This window comes from Oxyura jamaicensis, chromosome 7 (assembly GCF_011077185.1).
Source record: "Oxyura jamaicensis isolate SHBP4307 breed ruddy duck chromosome 7, BPBGC_Ojam_1.0, whole genome shotgun sequence".
Classification (NCBI taxonomy): domain Eukaryota; kingdom Metazoa; phylum Chordata; class Aves; order Anseriformes; family Anatidae; genus Oxyura; species Oxyura jamaicensis.
In genome coordinates this window covers 9297854-9321404 of record NC_048899.1, presented here as the reverse complement: position 1 = coordinate 9321404, position 23551 = coordinate 9297854, and the positions used below count along the sequence as shown (strand labels likewise).

The following is a 23551-nucleotide window of genomic DNA, read 5'->3' as shown; positions in this document are numbered from 1 at the left end:
ATAAACAGTGTTGTGAAATAACTTCTCATATCTTTTCTTACAAGTCTAGCTTTTAGCATCATAGTTGATTAAGCTTGACTAGTGCCTACTGACTGTTAAAATTGAGCCTCTGTTTATAAAAATGTCAACATTTGCTTCCAAAATTCTTTGTTTCTTAAATAAGCTGTGCTATTCTTCTGTTAGCTTGATTTCCCAGATCTTTTCCTTGAATTGTGTCAGCATTGCCTGATGGTACGTGCCAGTCCCTATCAGTGCACATCTCCAAGCCCATCCTATGGGTATGTAGAAATTCCATGATGGGAGGTCTGAAGTGTTCAGTTTGTTTTTAAAGATGCCTATTCTGAACATTCAGAAAATGGACTTTCTTGAGAAGTCAGCTTGAATGGTAAGGTAGAGATGGTAGCAGGGGGCACGCTGCTAATCTTAGCTATTGAAGTAGCTGCGAGACACATGGCACATGTTGCAGCACGAAGAAATGGAAGCTATTTCTCTAATAGCAAGTGAGAATGTAGTGGTGTTTGTTTAACATACTTGGTTAGTTGTGGCTAACATTCATCTAAGGAGCAAGAACAATGAAAGGAGCTGTTTGTTCATAAAATCTGCCTGATTTCATAAAATGTTCATATGTTCATAAAATCTGCTTGATTGCACTGAGTGGGAAGAGACGTCTTCAAGGAGCTTGATCTAGGCAGTGCTGTAAGCATCCTTGCAGCACACCAGGAAGTCCGGAAAAGTCAACCCCCAGTGACCCCAACAGTTTCAACACCCCCATCAAATGTAAAGCCTGTAGCTCTACATTGCTTTTCCTGATGACTAATAGTGGAGAAAGGGTCCTTGAAGTGAAATCTTGATTTATCTTCATCATCATCTTACCTCACCAGCAAGCCCATGTCAAATGCAGGCTTTGAAGCTTATGTTCACCACTTATGTTTCCTTTTGTAGTTTCTGCTGGGGTTTCATAGCCCACCTATAAGCTTCAAATTCCATGAACAAAGTATGTGAATTTGCAACCACTTGCCTGCAAAGAGTAAACAGCTCTTGGACATGAGAACTGTTATTAAAATGGGTTGTTTTGTTGGCAGAAGTGGCTTTCACTGTTGCCATAGATTGCCCAAGGTGAGCCTGACCTCTGTGGTCTCTCTGAAGCTCTCTTATGGGTGAGCTGAGCAACACTGGAATGCAGCTTTGAAGGATTAGCTGAGCCCAACAAATACAGGAAACTGTACTGAGAAAGTAATACTACATTGCACAACAAAGGAAAAAACTTATCTTCTGATCCCCTAGGATAAAAGTTCCAAGGCTGAGAACTTGACTATGTGATAGGGCCTTACTCAGCTTGCAATTGCAGCATAATCATGCTTGCAGCCTTCTCTCAGGGCAAAATTCTGCCTTTGCAGGTGCTGGAAGGGACAGTGGAGAAGCAGCTGTGTGGCCAACAGACAGAGATGGGACTGTGCTCTCCTGAGGAACAACAATGAGGACTCTTGCCAAGGAGTAAGGTAACAAAACGTGAATCCCACTTAACCTTTCCCAACCAGAGCAGGCCTCCATATGGCAGTCGTGACTGGGCCTAGACTGTGGCCTTTGAATTACGAGTCGATGCAGTTGCTCGTGGCAAGTGTATCACAAAAACAGCACCTTGGTATTAGTGTGCAACTGAAATAATGTGCAAAGGATGTTCCTAAGAAACACCAATTGGCCCTCAAAGTGAAATCCTGATTTGCTAACTATACACTGTCAACTGAACGTACTTACAAGGCCTATGGATAAACATGAGTTGAGGCTTCTGGAAAAGGATGCATTTGTTCCTTACTAAGCTTACTGTTCCTATCTGCAAATCTCTCAGCAACTTGACACGTTACAAAATATCTGTGCTTTAACTTCTATGGAGCTTTTTCTCTTTGTCTGGGGCAGGTGATGGGGTGGGCAGAGCTGTTGAAGAATCACCTATGGTAAATGAAGTTTTATGTTCGATTAAGTGAGCGTTTTTTTCAGATTGTTCTTGCATCTTAAATAATTCACTTTAAAAAAAAGTGCTATGGTGAATGTTGGCTTCTCATACTACAGCTAAAAAACAGTTTCCATCACAGATGGTGCAGGCAAATCACATAAAGAATTTTTGCTTTTACTAGAAGGCCCAGCACAGGGCTGTACAATTATATAGTAAGTCATTGGCAATGCCTTGAAGAACGTACAGAGCAGGATGACAAAGTATGAATTACTTACAAACTATAAACAATTACAAATGTAGAAATATTTTGCGGTCCGGGTTTTGCCTACACCCATTACAGGATTCAAATCTAAAACAAGACAGATTCTAGGTGCCCGGCTCCAACTGACAAACCAAAACTGAGCTTGATGCCAGTGAGGCCTCCATGGTGGGGAGGGATTGTCAACATTTATTTGACTAGTACAGACAAAGCCTGGTGTATAATTGAGGAAGACAAGACATCATGATCAAACATCAGTGATCCTTATCCTGCCCCTTTAAATTTAATTCCATAATCAGAACTTACATCACGGAGAGGCTGCAGATATTACCCAGGCTTCTCCTACAGCATTGCACTATCTAAAATGAGTCTTGCCTGTAAGGATCTGTTTTGTTCAAAACAAACTTTGATCCTGCCCCTTGTTTAGCTTGACAAGCTGCCAGCAAAATTCTGGGTTTTCGGAATAGCTTAAGCTCAGCCCATTCCTGCCTTCAATCAGTTGGTTTTACAGTTATCTGTGATTCCTCAAAGTACTATCACACAGCATCCAGCTGGCATCCGTTTGAATACAGTTGCTGCTGCTGAAGGGAAAAAAAAAAAAAAAAAGATAACACCATCATTATGAAGCCTAATCTTGCAAATTCAGCAAAAATAAAGTATTGCGCGCCATCTCGTGGCACTGCACAGGTATTTCCTGGCAACACGCTGGAGCTCCAACCATGACAGTGAGGTTTAATGTTTGACAGGGTTGCTTAAAAAAATGGCCGTCCAGGTTAGAAAGAGCCCATTATATGACCACACTAAAGCGACGAAGCGTTCATCATCACTAATGCTTTATCCGCACTTGCATCTCGACTTCGTAGCCTCAGCAGCTGTCTCCTGGAGCCACAGCAGAGCCTCAAGCTGCAGAATGCACCTCTTCGACATGTGCTTGTGGTTTCTCAAGCAGAGCCATAGAGATGCTCTGCACCCACAAAAACATCTGATCCACTGAACACCACTGCAGCCTTTTGTGGAACAGGAAAATACCTCCATCTTCCAGTAAGCCACATACACATTAATCATTCTTAATTATATGCAGGACTTAAAACATTCTTGGTATGTCTACCTTCTTGTCTCCTGTCAGCACAGGAGGAACTCCATATGTTGATGTTTAAAATAAAGCTAGTGTGCTTATGAATAACTGTTCATTAACAGCTGAATGCATGAACTCATGGAAACAAGGTGAGACTAGCTGTCAGTCCCTTCACGTATCTTAAGCCTTTCTTCCTGCTTTCACTTTTTAAGGGGAAAGTCATTAAAGACCCTTGCCATGAAGTGATTAAGCTATGATTTCCCTAAATCAAGCTAAGGAAATCAAAACACAAGGACAGAGTACAAGAGTAGGAGTTTAGGTCCTCACATCTATTCTAAATGACATGTTTTTGATTCTTTTAATGACTTCTTAGCTGGGAGATTAGAGCTTAAATTCTGCACCATTGAATCATCTCCAAGTTTGAAGTTGTGTTGTCTTTAGCAGAACTGCTGATAGCTACACTTAAACACTGCCTTGCTTCCACCACTCACACCTATCAGGATGCTGGATATATTAAGGTCACTTATTGATTGCTTTAAGTAACAGAAGTACATGACTTCAGACTAAGCATTCTAATTTTTTCTGCAAGTAGAGACAACTGCAGACTATGAATGTTTGCAGCTTGCAGTTGGAAAGCACAGAAACAGACCAGCTAACCTCAGGTATTACACTAAAGGACAGTGCACCATCCCGTAACAACAACCAAAAAGGCATCTGATTACAATCAGTAATTACAATCCTGGTAATAATTGCTCTAAATCTGGTACATGACAAACTTCCTATTTCTACTGCTCTTGGGTTAAAGAAGGAAAATAACAATGATGAGGACTGTAGCTGGGGAAAGGTTGTAAAGTTACAGAAAGGACTGTTAGACCTATACGGCTTTATGAAGCTCAATATTAACAGACTTTCTTTGTATACAGTAAAGAGGGAATATCCTTATTCTCATTCTAAGGTTTAATTCTGAGGTATGTGACACTGGATTTACAGAAGTAAATAAAAAGGTACATTTCTGACAAACAGTGAGCTCTGTACTTACCAAGGCAGAGGAGGCTCCAAGCAGTTAAGAAAATAAACTGCTCACAGTGTGAAAAAGGAAAGGTTTTGGGGTATTAGACAGACCTTTAAAGGCCTAACAGCTGCTGAGGAAACATGCAGCAGTGGGCCAAAAGAAAGACAAATACTTAAGTGATAAAGATAAGACAGGACAACAGGTATTAGGTAAGGCTTCCACTTGAACTAATTCTCTGAAATGTTACGATCAGCAATTAGGTGCACCTAGTATTCCAAACAGTGAGCAGGCACGCTGCATTGCTGAAAGGGATTTTGTGGCTGTGGAGACAGACTTGGGCTCCAGCTTGCTGACGATACTCCCAAAGTCTGAACATATTTGTAGCAAACAGAAGTGAAATCCCAGTAGTATAGGACTGGAGCAGCGTAGAAGAGTTTTCCACATCAACTGCAGCTGACACCTGAAGCTCAGGCTCTATCACTTGGAGTACAGCACACATAGCAGGTTATACAGGTGTATGTCTACAGTTCATCTACAATTTTCATCCTGAACATCGATTTAAAAAAAAAATTGAAACATTTGCAGGCAGATTTCATGACTCATTGCTACACCAGATCTAATCACTTCTACTAACCCTGCCCGCACTAGGAAGTCTGGCATTTCCCTCTTAGATCTGTCCCTCTGGACAGGAGCCCTTTCACTGATTTGTGCTTGAGAGAGTTAAGTTCAGAATAGTTACAAGCAAATAAACGTGCTATTTTGTCACATGGGATAAAATTCCAGGAATTTATTGCTGTATGTATGCTTAATCCATTAATTTGTCTTACAGTAGTCATGAAGTGCCAAATTGTGTGCTACATTTAACATTTCCTGCATTCCCTTCCAAATGCCATTTTACAGTGGGCGTGTGAAACAATGCAGCAGCAGTCACAAAACATGGCTTGAGCATCTCTCAAGAGCTCAAAATAAAGATTTGTGTACAAGCTGAATAACAAGATGTCAGTTAACAGGTCACTCAGCAACTTTAATAGAAATACCTTTAGGTGGAAGTTTTGCACTGTTAAAATTTACAACTCAGACTAAACATTCTCATCCCCACTGTAGTAACAAGATACTTGCAAAGACAAGAACTATGGTATGTAAATGTCACACGCAAGAACTGCTTCATTTCTATCAGAAGCAAAAGTTGCTAACAATAAGCAAGGAGAGGCCTAGCAGACTAAGGCTATCAGCCTATATTAAAAACATATACCTCCAAGTTTGGCAGTGGAATTCTATTTACCACCTTGGATTTTATTTTATTTTATTTTTTGGCTAAGTATCAGTACTCTTCCTCCCCACCCACCAAGCACACTTTATAAATCCCCTTTATTTTTATTATACCTCCATATTATTTACAGGATTCCTAAAGATTAAGTACAAACTAGTATGAAATTAATGATAGTTTGCTCTTCAAATATGTATCCCATGGCTAAATAAATACCAAGCCAATCCCACAAAGTGATCTGGAGTTATGATTCAGAAGCTTGTGTATCTGTGACGCCAGATGTTTTCTCATTAACAGCCAAGGATTCACTTGATTTGTCAACAATAGTCGCCTTAGAAGTTGGGGTAGCGCTATCCAAGGTGAGCGTAGAGGTCTGTTCTGCATTTACAGTAGTGCCAGGGTCAACGGAAAAGCTTCCGGCTTGAGTCATGGATGGAAGCAAATCTGTAGGCACTGTAGAAACCTCTGTGACCAAAGGAAGCAAGGGAACACATTTTGGTGGCATTGATAGAGGTGTTATTCCCATTAGATTCAGAGGTGGCAAAGACGGAAGAGTTGGCAAACCTAAAAAAAAATAAAATGAGCTGTTACCTAGCAGAGATCTGGATAGATTCTATGTTAGTTTAAAATCTTCCCCTTCTCTAATCCCCTACTTCATTTCAAATGGCTACCTCTTCTCCAAGAGGAGCGTGAGCAGCACTGATTCAGCAGATGAGTTTCAAAGCCCAATACATTTGGATTTCAGATACAAAGAATCAGAATAAACTCAAGTTTGATTCCACCTCCCCAGAGGACTAGGATTTTAAGACATTAATACTAATGATTAGATTTTTCTGGCTTTCAATTAAACTGCCTGAAACAAGAAATTAACGAGAACCTTATTCCATGTCAGCTTTCAATTTTTTTGCTTGCTCCATATGCATCTTCAGCAGTTTTATTTTATTCAAAACCATAAATCTAGCACTAGTAGGTACTTTTGGCATTCAATCAGGGTTCTTCAATCTCACTGTCCAGCAAACAAGGGAACACCTCATATTTTCTTCTACCCGTAAAACTACATACTTTCTTTCTTGGCACAGGACAATCTCTCCCGGGGTTATAAATCAGGTAATATGAGATGAAACAACTAAACACAGACACAGGCTTAGAATTAGTTTATCTCAAAACATATTCCTTGCCTACCCAATCTGGGCACTAATGTCAACTCCCATCTCCGGCAAACATTCAATTTATCCTCTTTAGGACTCCACCAGATGGTTCTAAATGAGAGTGTCAAAGATCATCAAGGAGAGATCTGCTATTATAGTGTTTCAGTTTGCAGAAGCACTTACCAGGCTGTATGATTTCTGGAACAATGTGTGGTGCCGGTAAATTAAGTTTGGACAGATCAGTCAGGTTAGGGAGCCCTGCTGGTAATGGCATCAGACCTGAGAGGAAAGTGGAAAAATGACAGTTGAAAATTTCAAGCTTCATTTGTTTCCGTCTCTGGGATCTTATTGATTATTCGAAGTTGTTTCATATTACTTTACGTCTTGATTATCTTTGCATATAAAAACACAAATTCACTTGACTTTCAACTTCAAGTTACACAATGAAAAAAGTTACCAACTGCAGGAAGATAGGGCTAGTAAATAAACAATCCCAATCTTTCACATTTTCCTGAGGAAAGCAGAATCTTATTTCAAGGAATAAACATTTTTTAATTTCAAAGTCCAGCTTTTAACAAAAATAGTTATTTCACTGCAGCACCGTACCAGAAGTCTTCTATTCTTAGTTTGAATGTCAGAATATCATAATAATATGAAATACAGGAAAAAAAAATCAGTATTAAGGATCGGAAATACTATTCTTAGTCTTTTCTATTCAGTTTATAATTGGAGTTAAACACAAAAATATATAGAAAAGGCAGAACAGTAACTGTCAAGGTCAGGAAGGATTGAAAATACAATACAAACATACAATGAACATAACACATGGCCTTTCACCATTGTGTTTGCTGTAAAACATCTTTCCCCGCCTGATTCTCCTGTCTTAGAAGAGCTGCATTTCTGATACAATAGCTTTCTTCCTACTTTATAGTTGGTTCAAGGAAGTCTAATTCTGAGATAAATTGCTAATATTACAGTAGTAACAGGGAGAGGAGGGAGAAGGTGAGAAAGTCTAAAAGCAGGCAACTGTACACAAATTTTGATTAAAAACCATCTTTCTTTACCTGCCTGAGAATTTATTAGCCACAAAGGCTGACATCATCTGAGTCAAAGAGCTTTCAAAGTTCAGCTATAAGCAACTGTTTTTTTTTTTAATCTGAAAAAAATCTGAACTTTACACAAATTCACTCAAATTTTAAACCTCCTATATATTTAAGGCTTACAATTGGCATGTCCATGCTCGTGAAATTATAATGCTATATTCTAATAACTTTCAACAAGACAATGGTACTATTCTGAGAATAAGGTGGAATAAAAGTTCTTATTTGCAGTTGTTTGGGGAGAGGGTTATGGATGCAGGAAAGGAGAAGACGTTAACAGAAGCTAACCTTAGTGGTTTACTATTTTAGCTGTGCGGTACAAGATTAAAAGTTCCCTGCTCTTTTATGCAGGCACTTAGCTCTCCTACGTAGTATTTCCTATGTTACAGACCATACCTCCATGCATTACTGAAAGACCTTTATCTACTTTTCTTACAGCCTACAAACCAAAACACAGTTCCTTCAGTGTTCTGGAGTGCATGACTGAGTCCTGTACCAGTGCACCAATTACATGGCAAAATCCCATGCATAACTTATCTTACCCATTATGAATATTTCTGGAGTACTGGTGCTCAAAACACTATTATTATCAGGAAATAACATACACTACTTTGGAGACAGGCTCTTGCTTTTATTATACAGGGTTCAGTTGCTAAATAATTCAGAAACAGTAACTACAACAGAGTTCTATACTGTTAGCCCTCTGCTTATACTAAGAATGATCAAGCTGAGCATTAAAAAGGAGTCTCCTAAAATTGAGTTTTTAATATGTAAAAGGAATGTAGGAACAGGCAAGGTATGCCTTCCCAGATCTTTTTTCTTTCTTCATGTCTGAATGAAGAAGACAAACTGGAACTCTGAAGCTACTTGCCACAGTATTTTGCACCGTACCATTTATGAAGTATGGCAAGTAGCGATGTATCAAATCAAGAAGTGTTGCAAGCACAAGCTAATACCTTCCATAGAAATGCAGAATGCTACATCTATTGTGCAGGGGGGCCCGGAAGGTAAATGATTATCAGCTTTCTTGCTAACTCAGTCCTCTGTGCTCGAATACGTGCACAGCATGTCTATTAAAAAAAAGAGGTAGCACTGCTGAGGTTGTATAAAAATGTTCTGATATCAAAAGAGGGGTGGAAAAAGACTCTTCACTTTCTCCTTTGTTTCAGAAATGTTTCACATGTTACCTACTCACCTGGTAATGTGGTTGCTGGATTAACTGGTGGCACAGAAGTAAGGGACTGACTGACTTGTGGTGGTAATAATGGAACTGTTGGAACACCTGGTGGAGTATACAGGAAAACAACATTAATTTTAAGCATACAACACTTCAACTCCCTTCCTCAAAGGAGTATGTGCCTTAAATAACCGTACAACATTGACAAAGAAAATCATTATTTAAAATAACACGTATTTTTGATAGAAGTTACCAAATCTTTTGTGAGCGGTACTTGCGTTATGCTTGTGTTAAAGAGAATATAACTATTACAGTACTCTAGCCTTTGTTGTTAAGAAAAGTTTTGGGAAGAGAAAAGTTTGGGGAAGAGTCTCTCTTCTCCCTTTTTTTAAATTCGTGGAATATTGTGAATCAAACAAAAAGTCAATATACCTATGCATTTCAGAAGTTAGTTACTTCCACACTAACCTGTACTGAGAACATTACTGACAGTAGTTGAGGGTGAACTAATAGAAAGTCCGGAGAGACTCTGTTCAAGTCCTGCTGGCCCAGGGGGTAATGCCGGTGAGGGATTAACTGATGACAGCTGAACCTTTCCAAAAGAGAAAAAAGTTACATCATTAGGGTTTGTTTTCACAAGAACCAGTAAAAGCAGAAAAGCAAGGTAACATCATAATCCATTTTAAGGAGCTAAAGGAGTGACTACAACTTACCTCTGTAAAGCCATCTTTGAGGGGACTGAGAGATGCACTAGGCAACTGTCCTGGGAGAGAGATTTTCTTTCCCTCTTCAAATGGACGTGTAGGTATCCTATGCAAATACCCATAACCAATGCCACATCCTAGGCTTTTAAAACATGAACATTTAAAAGTCAGTAAAGCAACTTTATACTACAAACTCCACAGCAAGCAAATTCATGGAAGACCCAAGATGCCAACAGGTTTCAAGGTAAGTTCTATACAACTATCTGTGTTTACAGGAAAAAGCTAAATATTGCCTCATTTTCTATGGAGAAGTAATCATTATGAGACAATAGAAAGGAAACTGTAGCTTTTAGCAATAAATATTTAGCACAAGTTTTATTGTTACTTGAACCAAGCAGCTATATCTGGAATATACCTTGGCATTCAACTCACACCTGTTGTTTGCAGTCCTGTTCTGGGTACAGCGCGATACTGTAAGAATATACTACAGCCTAAGGAGTATTTGAAGTCTCATGCAGAAAGCACTCATTGCACTCGGTGCATTTTTGAACTAGCTTATTTCCTCTGCAAATGTATGCCCCCAATTAGTAACTAAATCTGAATTTCAAGTACGTAATTTACTATAGCAGGAACACCTTGGATATAAGAACAGTATTTTCCTGGTTTTGCAGAGAACTTAAGGAAGCAGCTTTTAGGCTAGTGCTAGTAAGAAAGTTGTCCCACTTTGCCCCAGCTCCCATGATGCATTTTTTCTTACCTGCCTTCTCCACCCCAGGCAGAGTTTGGAGTAATCACCACTTCCCGACAGTTATCTGTGTCTGTGTTGTACACATAAAGTTTTAATGGCTTTGCTTCATGTGTTTCAATAAGGGAGAAGAGATCTTCAGACTGCAAAAGGGTAACAACGAATGAGGGCTCTTTTGTCCTTATTTTACCGTTTGGTATGAGAACGATTATCGTTCTCGTCCTAACTTTCGGTAACAGAACCTGGAAATTGCTACATGCTGCAGTTGTTGCAGTGCTGCTGTTTTATCACAAGGACAACTTTAAGTGCTTTGCTAGCACAACTCAGAAGACATGTGGGACAGCCCCAGATCTTAAATCTGTTATTTGATATATTAACATTAGAGTACAAAACGTTGATATCTGACTTCATAAAGATATTTAAGAGCAATTTTTATTTCCAGAATTGCATTTAAGCACAATGCAGGGGCAACATGCCAGAACACCTTCCTCTTTGTATTAACTTACTTCAGTTAGCACTGAACAGACAGAATAGGGGATGTTTCAAACTGCCTAGGTACTGTTTTCTAGTTTGTTTGTTTTCTTTTAAAATCAAGATGTTACTTACATATATATATTACTTATATATATGTACACACCTCATTCATAACGGTATCTGCTCCGATGATATAGTCACTGTGAGGTCTGAGTCCAGCCAATGCAGCAGGAGAATTTGGTTCCACTTCCTGGTTTTCAGATGGAAAGTTAGGAAACATTACACAACAGTCAGGGTGTAGCAGAACAGTTACATATGCACTTCACACAAGTTTTCAGTGAGACAAACTGGTCAAGTTTTCAACCCACTTAGCCGAACTAGTAAACTGAACTAGTAAAACAGCAGTAAGGTGAAAGTCTCATTAGACACCATCACAAGGGGTTCAGAATACTGTGCAACAGCATTGATATGAGATTTGATAACCTACACAATTCTACTTCAACAGCCTTTCAAAAAACAAAGCCAACAAACAGAAAACAGACTGATTTCATTTCGTAGCTTGCATGCCTCCTTGCAAGTTACTTTTCTATAAAAAGACTGAAAAACATTAATAGTAAGCAACATATTTTGCGGTAAGAAAAATACTTGGAAGTCCGTACATACCAATACATGCCATACATTTTCGTTGGCCCCATCGAAGCTGCAGAAACGAATGCTCACCCCCAGCAGGCCCTGTCCACCCCACATGTTGCTGGGGGTCACCGATGTTTCTCTGAGCTCCAGTGTTTTGCTACTGTACACTAGCATTTTTACAGGTTTTTCAACATTTGCTTTCAACAGGTCCTTGAGAGTGTCATTGTCTTTATTCTGTAAATGTTCAAACAAGAGCTTGATTTAGTGTTGAACACAGCGAGCATCCAGTTCTGTAGCACCATTATTGCATGCCAGAAGTCCTACAAACACTAAGCATTATCAGAATGTATCTCTACAGCTATTTCATAACAAGTTTTCAGTTCCTTTACAATTCTATAATACACCTCCAGAGAAAACCTGTGGTTTCCCAGTAACAGATCTTAGATTCCAAATGTGAAAACACTTCAATTAAACCTAAGATACGATATACAGGAAATTGACATCTAAATATGGAGATATTCCTGTTTCTCATTCATAAACTTGGTACTAACAAAGTTCTCATCAGAAACATTCAATTCCTATAATGTTCAAGTAATTAATGACAGAATTTATGCACTGACACTAACTAGCTCCACTAACTTGTTTTTTGGTTACTCGAAACATAGAGCAACAGTATTTTTGCAACTATCATAGGTGTGTTTTTTTCTTTTTTTCTTTAAGGACCAGCATATCAACAGCGTCTGAGGCCACGTTTGCAAGAAGACATTGGGAACACCTCTCTGGCGAAAGGGAGCAGAGGACAGGGACTGAGGCACCCCTGAACAAACCAGCTCTAGATTGAGAAGCCACGTACCAGCCCCACATGGGACCAGAGCCAAGCTGTGCTGCTCACAGACATCTGGTTACAAGCTCAGTTACACCACTTCAGGCTCCAGCTTCGCATTTATTACAGCACTGTGTTTAGCACATGGACATACATGTTGCTCTGATTAGTTTAACAGTCCTCAGGTAGTGGAATCTTAGGCCATGTAAACATGGACCTGTTTACTCAAAACCCACATAGGACGTAACATACAATTCAAATTTTTAATTCTGCAAGTAAATCTGTATTATGAGAATGCCAGAAAGCTGATTCGAAACAGCAAATTTTGAGAACTAACTACAGGGCCTATTTGTCATGCTTCCAAAGAACAAAATCACTTAAAGTAGAGCAGATATTTCCACAGGAGAGATAGGATACTTCATCCCACTCTGAGTTCTTTCCATATGTTCTTAGATATGCCCTGCAGCTTTGCAGAATCTTTCTTGAACCAGCTTCACTGGAAGAGTTTACTCACAGCTGTTTTTTTCCACTGCTCTGATGGTTTGCTGTCTCACAACAGCTCTGCTTGAAAACTTTCTCACATGATTTCTGCCCAACTCACAGCTTTGACAACAGTTCTTTCAACCAACTTGTTTTGACTGAAATGAGTTCACAAGTTCTCACACATGCAGTTTTACAGACAGAACGGGGGGGCACTCACACAAGCAGCTAGAGGTGCGTCAGCAGCTAGTGTTATCTTCTGCTGGCAGAGATGGTCGCAGAGAGTGTGTCTGTCTGCACTCTTACTCTCCAGCTTAATTTTTGATACAATTATAAGGTAAAGGAAATTGATTTCTGATGTAGATAGGCATTCCCATTTTAGACCAAGGATAAATATTTTATATACATTTAAATAAACACAATTATCTATAAAAATAAGATTCCCAACATGTTGCTGTATCTAGTCAGTATTATAAAATAGCAGCACACTTACCAGTCTCGAACCATTAATAGATACAATAAAATCAAAGAACGGCTCCAATCCAGCCCTATGTCCCGGTGAGTTTTCTTGTACCTATCAGAAAATGAAACAAGAGTTTAGCAACAGGGTACCAATGCTGGTTTATAGATTAGAATTCTATTTCTGGTTGTGCTTTGTGTATTTCCAGAAGCTACTGATATTTGTACATACCATTTTTAGTATGTTCAAATATAATCTTCTGGATCAAAACAATACCTCCCTTAAAAAGTATAAAAAGATCACTAATTTATGTTTTCTTCAGGAATGACAATACTAAATCAGTGGGACAAACACTGCTTCAGCAGCTGTAGCAGTTAAATTGCAGACATTTATTTCAAAAAGGACATTATAGTCACAGGGCAAGCATAACAAATTCTGAAAAAGTTTGTTAAAAAGCAGCATCTTTACCCTCAGTACCAACACTGGGCCCTGTTTTTCATCTTACACTTAATAGAGGAAAAAGAGAGTTACATCTGCGTAAGCAGAGGTTGTTATCTCATGATTAAACATCACCTGTTGACATTCTTGAGAAATAGAGGGCATGTGTACTGTACAACCTATGATTCATTAACATACCAGTAAGCCACAAGAAAAGGGAAGGATGCCATGTTGCAGCTATGGCAGCTCACATAATTCAACCACCCCGCTAGGACAGGCTTAAGTGTTGGATATGCATTTCTCCCAGAATCTTAAAAGTTATGTTTTTAATTCCAAATGGAACAACTGAGAGACATATTCTGCCAGTGCTGGCTTTTCACCGTTAGATGCATTGCCAATATAGACAAAAGAAACTCCAACATGGCTGTCAGATTTTTCCTACAGCCTTTGGAACAAAGTATATCTATCTTTACTTGTCAATTGATTCATTTTACTTGCTGGCTTTCTTTTACATCCTACATTCATCTTCCCAGTGCTCTAAAAAGCATCATCCTTTACAGTGTGGTTTCTTGTATTACGTGTTAATCCATCTGACAAAACTGGTACAAATCTGGTAGTTTGTTCAATACCAATTTGATTCTGCAGGAATTCAGCTTTCTTAGTGTGACTCATCTAAAATAAAGTATTCTAATATGGAAAAAAGTTAGTTTGTTTACTACTAAAACTGGCCTCATAGACTATTTATCTCCACCTGACACAATCACAATGTCAGGGCTTGGAAAAAACACAGATTACTTGTGGGTAGCGCCTTCTGTAACAGATGCCAGAAGCCTAGAATATTAGTGTCATATAATCAAAACCATTAACGAAAAATAATTTGGAATCAGTAGTTCCATTAATTGCTGGCAAAATGTGATCAAACAGCCAACAAGTACAAATTTGACACTACCTCAGCCAAAGCAATGAAAACAACTGAGGTAGAAATAACATCACAGAAGCCCACATTTCCAACAAGATCCTGAAGTGTGTCTACAGAAGTGTCTCTTCAAGACACCTGCATGCTCCTTGGAAATGAAAGGTATTATCCCAGGTGCCAGCTGTTAACTGTATGGGACCGCAGCTCTCACTCACCAGCGCAGCCCAGCGAGCCAGAAGGACGGGGCTGCCCCACGCTATGAGGCCAGTCCGTTGGTTCGAGATGCCTCTTGCCAAAAGTCACTAGGGGTAAGAGAGCGAGCTGCGCACCAGGTCAGGGGTGAGAGTACAAGCTACACTCCATGTGGCAGGCCCTCTGACGTGATTGCACGGGAACTCCTGGGCACACTGAGGATGTGTTGCTTTGACTTCAGTGAACTGTACCCAGAGCTCATCTTTAACATCAGGTATTAAAACTTCCAATATCTTGGAGCCTCAGAACACTGTCCAAAAAAGGAAATTTTAGCTTATGATGAAAGTTACAGAGAAGCTGGGTGATTATTCTGCTCAAATGTGGAGAGTATTAACTTGCTAAGTCAGGTACTCAAGGCTTTTCCAAAGAAAGGTTAAACAAACAGTTTCATGAAAACAGTAAAGAACTCCTGTTTCCAATGGACATGTTCCATAATTGCATTCTCAGGCTTGAAGTTTCTCCTGTACTCAAGTCATTCAAAACATCCTTTCCTCAGATGTGGTTCTTCTGGTAGCTAATGAAAGATGAGCTTGTGCTGCTTGTTGCTCAGTTTAGGGAGGGGACAAGAAAATGCTTTATAGGGTCTCCCTCCCTCATTCCACCACCTATTTCATGCTCACATTTTGTATTTTCTAATATGCCTGACAGGAAGGCTTTCCGCCTAAACAAAATCAGCAGATGGTTTCAGAAATTATTGGGAGAACTTGTAAAGTCAGAAAATGTCATCTTAAACCTCATCAAGAAAAATGAGTAAACCCAACAACCCGATAAATTTCTTCAGATAATGTACCAGATTGTTAGACTTAGATACACGTCATGGCCTTGAAATCATGAAAAGCCAGATGTCAGCCAGCAAACAGCTGCAAAAGCAGCCCTGACACGGTCTGCTCTTTATTCAGAGTTTTTCCTCCATCTCTAAATGCATTCCTTAAAAGAAAAAAGCCCAACCCCTCTACCACAACATCCTTCCCACCACAACCTCACATATGATAGATGACATCCTGAACCTTTTAAACCAACAGCGACCAGTATTCAGTAAGGTAATCTTTTAAAATTAGAAGGAGCGCCGACAATAAATGAGAATTACATACACTCAGCATCTATCAATGTCAAGCTCACTGACACACAAAATGTATGGATTTGGTATTCTAAGTACATTACTTACAGTCTGCCCAAACCTGAGGAAGGCACAGTGAGAGCTCCCGAGTTCTGAACGATTAGTTCACAGAAATTATCTTTAGATGTTGAACACTTTCCCCCATATCTATCTGAACCCTGAACATCTTTGCACGGTCTATTTGTAGAAGTGCTTGCAAAAACCGCCAGGAAGCTGTCTCTGAAAGTAATCAAGCTCTTATAGCTGCATAAATCACATAAACACATGTACCTGCGCCCCTTCTGTCACCGCGTGTCCTCATCCTGTGATGTACAGGTTCAGTCACAAAGTTCCGTATTTCCCTAGCTTGTTTGGGCCCGATGCCACTGATGGAAAAGCATTTTCATGCCTGACAGTCCCAGCAAACCCCCCAAGTGCTACACTCGTTCCACACGAGAGTTCTCCCCCTCGAAGAAGCAGCAGGCTCAGCACCACGCGACACCAGCAGCAACCCCACACAGCTCCCACGCTGCGCAATCGCGTTTTCAGCCATCCTTCCACCACCACTGCTGCGCAGCGCCACACATGCAGCACAGCTTTCTGCTCCAAGCCCTGGTCATGAGCTACAGCAATGAAGGGTAACTAGGGGTCTTAGGAAACACGAGGGCACAGAAACCTTGCCGCTAGTGATGGAAATAGAGGTTCCATTCACAGGTACATAAATTCTGGGCCTCCTGAGCAATCCAGCTTTGTGCTTCTCTGCTTGGATTTCCCAAGCCAGTCAGTAACCGGCCTTTGTAATTGAGTAAGGACTGAGAAAAAAAAAAAAGTCAAGTATTGGCACTTACAACAGATGTGAGTGCAGGCAAGATACCATCCACAGCAGCTTAGGAAGCCTAATTCCCTAAAAGTCAGCTGTTACTGCAGCCGTGTAAGTTACAGCCACCTGTGGGTAAATGCTGTGACTTTCTGTGAGTACAGAAAAGCAGCGCAATAGCGTACCAAGAGGAGCTGTGGAACTGCTGCCACCAGAGGCTTTTAAGAGCAAGCAAAGAAAATATCAGGAATGCCAAAAGTCAGAAGGTAGAAAAGGGCTTTATGGCCCTTTGAGCCTCCTATAACGCTGCAGGCCCTCAGCTTCTCGCTGAGGTGGCAGCACCCAGACAGCCGGGCTGCTGAGCACAGAAATCACACACGCTACTTCACTTTTAATTCACTGTCAAGAATTAAGCAAGGAACAAGTTTCAAGGGCAAGACGCTAATAATAATCTATGTAACAAATAAGATTTCTTTTTCAGTAAATACATAATATTGCTTCTTGCTAAAAACCCTTCTCAACACTATCCGTCTGTAACTACATAGTATAGATTTATTTCACACATTACATTAGGGCTGCTTAGCAACACAGTGGTCACAATTTTAAGCCCTGAGCCTTCAGTGGTACAGCATGTGGAATTAGGCACGGAAGCCATCATTCTCAAAAGCAGATGAAGGCTCTCATCACTTTTGAAAGTCACATCTTACACTAGTGTCCACTTAAAGCATTTAGAGCTTGGCTGCAAGCACTAAATACACAACTTCTAGGGAGAAAAAGCTTCAAAGCACTTTTTTTCCAAACAATAAATCCTAAGTAATATTTACTTTATTACCAACAAAATGCTGTATAGGTTTTTTTTGTAGTTCTTCTGCACGCTCTGTAATAGGTAATAAAATTCCATTACGTATAGTCTATGAGCAATTCCTCTGTTAGGGCTTATAACCGATTTTGTCAGCTATTATAACACATTATACAGTGTAACTGTATTGAATTTCCTTATGAACAACCAGCTTTTAAGACAAAAAGCTTATAAAACTTTTTATAATAAAATAGATTCCCTCCGCACAGCACCAAATTTTATTTTTAACGCAGAGCACTCACATGGAGCATTTAAAAACCCAGCCCCTTTTAGAAAAGAAGAATCCTCTTCATGGCTACAGGCATCTCTACTACAAACCTAAGCACTTAATTGAAAGTTAGAAATCTAAACTTCAGGCACGGTCGTTCACTATCTTTTTGTGAGAACAGCATATGACACAGCAACATACAGATCTCTAGCAGATAAAAAATCTTGTATTTATTTTTGAAAAAATTCTCCAATCGAGTGTGGGCAAACTATAGCAGCTTTGCATTTGCAATGCGCAACAGGAAAGTTTTTCAAAATTACACTTCATTCTGATTTGAAGAGCAGACAGAAATGTCTACGGAAAATACAGAGGCAGACAGTGGCCCTAATCCACCACATAATGTACGTTAAAAGGTGTACATTTATTTCCAAAGTAAGAACAAGCAATGGTGAAAATCCCCAGAGTTAAGTAACAGTGCATGCTACCAGCTGGGGAGGCTCTCGTTAAAAGCAAGATTTATCAGCACATTACACAATCCAGTACATGAAAGCCTAACAGCAGAAGCATGTATAACAAATAAAAACATGTTCTCAAGAACTTACTCAAACACAGGACACATCATTACACGTACCTGTGAAGGGGCTATGGCTACAAAACACTCTGCAACTTTATCTCCCTCGTAAGAAAAAAAATAAAAGCTACATGTCAGTGCCTAGGAACCCCAACAGCACAATCCACAGCAGCTTGTCCCAGCAAGGATGGCTGTGATGAAATTGCTTTCCTTCTACAACGCTTCAGTCCTGGAGGGCTCGTGTTTCCTGTTACAAGTGCACTGATAAAAAGCCCACAATGAAAGCAATGTTGCATTGCGTATTAGCAGGAGCTGCCAGAAAGACTCAAGTAATCTTTTAAAGGGAAGTGAAAAGTGAGAAATTAATGATTAAAAAGTCCGTATTATTCCCTTGCCCTGTTCTCCTGGTCCTGCTCGGAGTGACAGGAATGGCACTTGCTACCAGCCCCTCAGGGAGGCAGTCGGTGGGGTCTGGAAGGCGCGCTGTCAGACACCCGTAACGTGCAGCTGCCTGGGCAGCTTCTGCGTGGCTCCCAGGCCCGCCAGTCTGATTTACTGGAGTAAAACACCGAGCTCAGAGCTCAAGTTTGAGCTTGAGTATAACGTAGAACTCAACGCGCTGCCAGAGGCTGGGCCACGCAGACAGGCCAAGCATTTGTGCAGAGCTCCTCCAGCAGTGGGAGAGGAACGTAACACTGCTGAGCGCCTTGCTACAGAGCACCAACTGCACAGCTCAGCTTGGGAAAACTAAGTTGAGAAATTCAGCTCACATACATTTCATTTTAAACATTACAAATTATAATTTTATGAAACTTCAAAGCTTTTCTCAACTTTGAATCTACAAACCTAACTATGTGTAAGCACTGGCCTTGCTCCTATGAGGCTGCAATTTAAGAGGCCTATCAACAGGAAGAATAATTGTTCATTGTCGTGGCATCTGAAGACTTCAGCAGGAAGATAAAATAGTGAAAAACAGAGACATCGGTCTGCTTGCAACAGCCTGCAAGTCCTTTCCTGTATTTAATGGAAAACTGGCTGTCCTCTCCCAAGTCAACTTCTTCATGCACCTACCAATTACAGTTAGAGACCAGTAATCAAACACTGCCACCTCAAGTCACTGCAAAACCATTACAACCAGAAGGTGCCTAAATGAAAACAAAGTTGCCAGATTTGAGTAGGATTATAATAAAGAAGCAGATTATGCTTCACAGAGGAGATGCACCTCAGTTTACCAACAAGCTTTGACCAAACCGTATGAACTGCTGAATCTGACAGAGCTGCCATTCTAACTGCGGGCCACTTGCTTATTTTACAGCCCCTGAGAGTGAAAAGATGGTATTTATGCTATCCCGTACTACAGAATAAGTGTCTTCCACAACACACGTTTCTCACCTAAAACAAGGCTATCCTACAACAAGGTATTTGGTGGAGGAATGGAAAAAACAAAATGGATTGTTATATATTAGTAACAAAAGAGAAACAGACCACCATGACTTCAGCTTGTATGGAAACTTTTCTACCAGACGAATGGGGGTGATCAGAATCTCAACACTTGCTTTCCAAAAGCGTCACCCAACGTTTGAACAGCTAAGAGACGACCCCCGTGCTTCTACATACAGCTTAGCCCCCGCTAACGGCCGCAGTGAGCCGAAGAGGCACGGCACCGCACGGGCACAGTCCCGCAGCTCCCTCACACCCCCGGAGCGCGGGGCCGGCCCGACTCGGGGAGCTGACGCGGTAAAACCGGGCGCAAACAGGAACCCCTCCAGAGCAGCGCCCGCCCTGGGGGTGCTCTCGCACCGGCCGTTGGCCTCCAGAGGCCCCAGAGCTCGCAGAGGCGCTCCCAGAGCCGGCCGCTCCCCACGGGCGGCCCGCAGGCCGCAGCGTCGCCCCGCCGGGAGCCCCCGGGCCGCTGGAGCCCAGCACCAGCCCCGGCTGCTGCCGCCCCGCGGTGCCGCCGAGAGCCCCCGGTCAGGGGCGAGGCCGCGGGGCTCCAACGGCCGCGGGGCCGCCCCCTCCCCTCCCGCCGCGCGCCGCGGCCCTCACCCTCAGGACGTGGTAGCCCTCGGTGCCGCCGCCGGGGATGTCGACGCTCTGCGAGGCGCCCATGGCGGCGGGCGGGCCGGGCGGGCAGAGCCGTGCAGGGCAGGCCGGCAGGCAGGGCACGGCAGGGCAGGGCACAGCAGGGCAGGGCACAGCAGGGCAGGCCCCCACGGACGTGGCACCCGCTCCTCCCGCCCGCCTCGGCAGGGGCGGGGCGCGGCGGCGCGGAGCAGGCCGGGACGGGGCAGCGCCACAGCGCCCCCTGCTGCCGCCGCCGGGACGAGGAGGAGCCGGGGGGGGCGAGGCCGGACGGTGGCCACGAGGGGCCACGCGCCGCCCTCTCGGCACTGGCGCCCCCTGGCGGCCCGGCGGGGTGCAGCGCCCCGCAGCGCCCTCAGAGGCCAGGAGGGGGGCGGGGCTCTGGGGGCGCTTTCAGTCACGCACGGAGCAGCGCGCGGCGAGCCGGGCACGGCGCGGAAGGTGGCGGGTGTCCTGAAGATCCTGGTGTAATCACTTCATTGCAAGAAGAATTCACCGCTAGGGTCACCACAGGCAGCAGTACAAAGTAAAAAGGCAAAGCAAGTAACACGTACATAAACTATCTGACAAGAAATCCTGTGGTCTTCATCGGGTAGGAGAAACTTAACCACAGTACATTGAAACGCCGTGCATGAGCTGATAAAGGAAGAGTCACCCAAACAAGGCCAAAAATGTTACCAGCTGAAGCACATTTTCTGCTTCCATACATACATTTCAATTCTGGAAGAAATTCCCAGCCATACTCTTTTATGCTATTAGTTTATGAGGGACAGCACCAGAGGACATCCAAACACAGCAGTTTTGGTTCACTTCCCTTTATCCAAAGCCTTCTACAGGATCCACCGCTGGTGTCAAACTGCCACCCATCGTCATTCCTCTGTGCTCTTCTGGGAGAGCGGCTCCTTATGTTGCTAGGCAGGTGCCATCAGTTCTGTGCACTGCCTGTAGGTGTTCCGTGGCCGCGAGGCAGATGCTAGACAGGTGCTGCCCTCCCGGCTGGCTGCCTCTGCCATGCCAGCCCCTTCTTTGCTGTCTCCGTGGCCAGACAGCTGACAGCTGCTGCCTCACACCCAGCAGAGGCCGGCCATGCCCGCTGGCATCCTAGCTCCCGGTTCTCTCTCCCGCTGGACTCTCCTGCCATCTCTGCAGTTAGGTTATTTGTAATGTGTTAGATTTCTGCGCCTCTCCGCAGTAAAGGCCCAGGCTTCGATTCCCTTTTCTCTCAGCGTTTATTATTGCTTCCTTCTGTCACTTCCTAGCCCGGGATGGATCAGTGACACAGCCAGGCTCTGGCACTGAGTGGCTGGGGACACATTTCACCGTGTCACGCTCTCACCACACAGAGGATCTCAGACATGCCTGAGTAATGAAGTGATCTTTACAGAGCAACCTGAAGGGAGCTCTGGATACAGCCAGGCCCCAGACTGCTGGCTCTGACACTGATCATCCAGGGTGTTCAACCTGTGGGCTTATCACCTTATTTTAGACTTTTTTTTTTGCAGATATTTCATGTGCTGGTTTTAAACATCAGTGGTTCTCAACACCTCCACCCCTTTGCAGCTAGGCAAATGGCACATCAGCTTTTTGGTTTGCTTCAGCTGGTCCCATCTGCCCGGTTCTCCTGGGGCACTCAGCACAGATGCACCAAACTGTAAAAATACACCGAGCTGTATCAGTTTGGAAACTACACAGTTACAGCAGGCAGTGTCATGAGTAAAACCTCAGGGCTAGTGGGGAAAAAACACAACAGAGATTTTGTGACTGTGAGTCTGCTTGGATGCTACGTCCTCCAAGAGCTGGTCGGTGCTGCTGCTTTAGTTGTCAGTTTGTCTTATGCTCACAGACACAAATAAATTCTGTTTCCTTCTTCCTCAGGAGATCTATAAATGTCTCATGCCTGCATGTGGTGCACCCCTTCAGAGAAATATTAACCTGGCACCTCTCTGGAGATGTAAGCTAAATGCATTACTGCAAGCCCTGAGATGCTTTTTTGTAGGAACATTATTAGCCTTACTGCAGCATCTCAGGTTTCCATCAAAATGCTGTCACTCCTTTTGGGCTGGTTCCGCTTTGGTGAAGAAGGATGTTCTTTGTCCATGTCCACTGACTCCCATTAAAGGCTGAACTGAAACACCAGATTTATCTGATGAAGTATCTTTGGTCTTGGTCCAACGTTCTATACTGAAAGGCTAGTCTGTAAAGAAAAAGAACTTTTAAAACCCTCTTAAATGAAAAGACAGAAAGCTTACATGGGAAATATGGAACAAAATTGGCCGAAAGTATCACTTAAGACCTAATGACAACAAACTTCATCTGCAGAAATTAACTAACAATATAACCTACCTGCTCCTTTTCTGTATGTATCTCAGCAGCTGCATTTCAAAAGTGATTAAAGTTAATGAGCTGTGCTTTGTGGTAGAATCATGAAAACTTAATTGGCATAATTAGTTGTGAGATAGCAAGTGCATCTTCCTGGATAACAACATGTCATCATTTGATAAGAATAATAATGAATTTAACAAATAAATCACGACCCTTCTAATATGCTAGTAAAATAATGAAGGAGAAGAAACACATATGTGCAAATGATGAATTATTAGTCTGGAGATGGTGTACAATTGTCTGCATGAGACGGATGTTGAAGTGGCCTTCTTGAAACTGTCAGCTAAGGCTCTTGGCTAAAATCCAGTTCCCAACAGATGAAGCAGCCACGCTGACCTTTGGAGAGGATGTATTTCAAATGCTTTCAGCACCGGCCAGCATCCCTCCGCAGAGCAGGAAATACAGTGGCTGAAGAAAAGCAGCTTACTTTCCCTCCTTAATCCCTTCTGTATTGTTGGTGCTGGGCAAACTGGAATAAAGATGGATGGAGAAACCAGTGCATGTGCAGCGGGAAGGGAGCTACTGAAATAAAAAGCAATAACCAACAGGGTTGACCCAAAGCTTCCAGGGGCTAAGACAAGCAGAAAATGATGATTTATTGCAGAAATGTCCTTAAAGTCAA

At 42.2% G+C, this 23551-nt stretch overlaps 1 protein-coding gene and 1 long non-coding RNA gene across 3 annotated transcripts; one reads left to right on the top strand and one right to left on the bottom strand.

Moving 5' to 3' along the window:
• The first annotated feature begins 1016 nt into the window (after positions 1–1016).
• Positions 1017–12459, top strand: LOC118169889. Of its 2 annotated transcripts, none has more exons than XR_004752338.1 (3): positions 1017–1499; positions 3080–3251; positions 12266–12459. It is a non-coding gene; the product is annotated as an uncharacterized LOC118169889 (long non-coding RNA). The 2 variants fall into 2 exon arrangements; XR_004752339.1 differs by lacking the exon at positions 12266–12459 and adding an exon at positions 8982–9116.
• On the bottom strand, positions 5055–20729 carry GORASP2 (golgi reassembly stacking protein 2). The gene is made up of 10 exons (XM_035331660.1): positions 20512–20729; positions 13342–13422; positions 11576–11779; positions 11076–11162; positions 10451–10581; positions 9703–9835; positions 9458–9581; positions 9008–9094; positions 6896–6991; positions 5055–6128 (listed from the first exon to the last, which is right to left on the bottom strand). Exons 1-10 carry the CDS (start codon positions 20572–20574, stop codon positions 5809–5811), a joined length of 1326 nt encoding a protein of 441 aa, XP_035187551.1. The 5' UTR covers positions 20575–20729; the 3' UTR covers positions 5055–5808.
• Positions 20730–23551: the final 2822 nt, after the last annotated feature.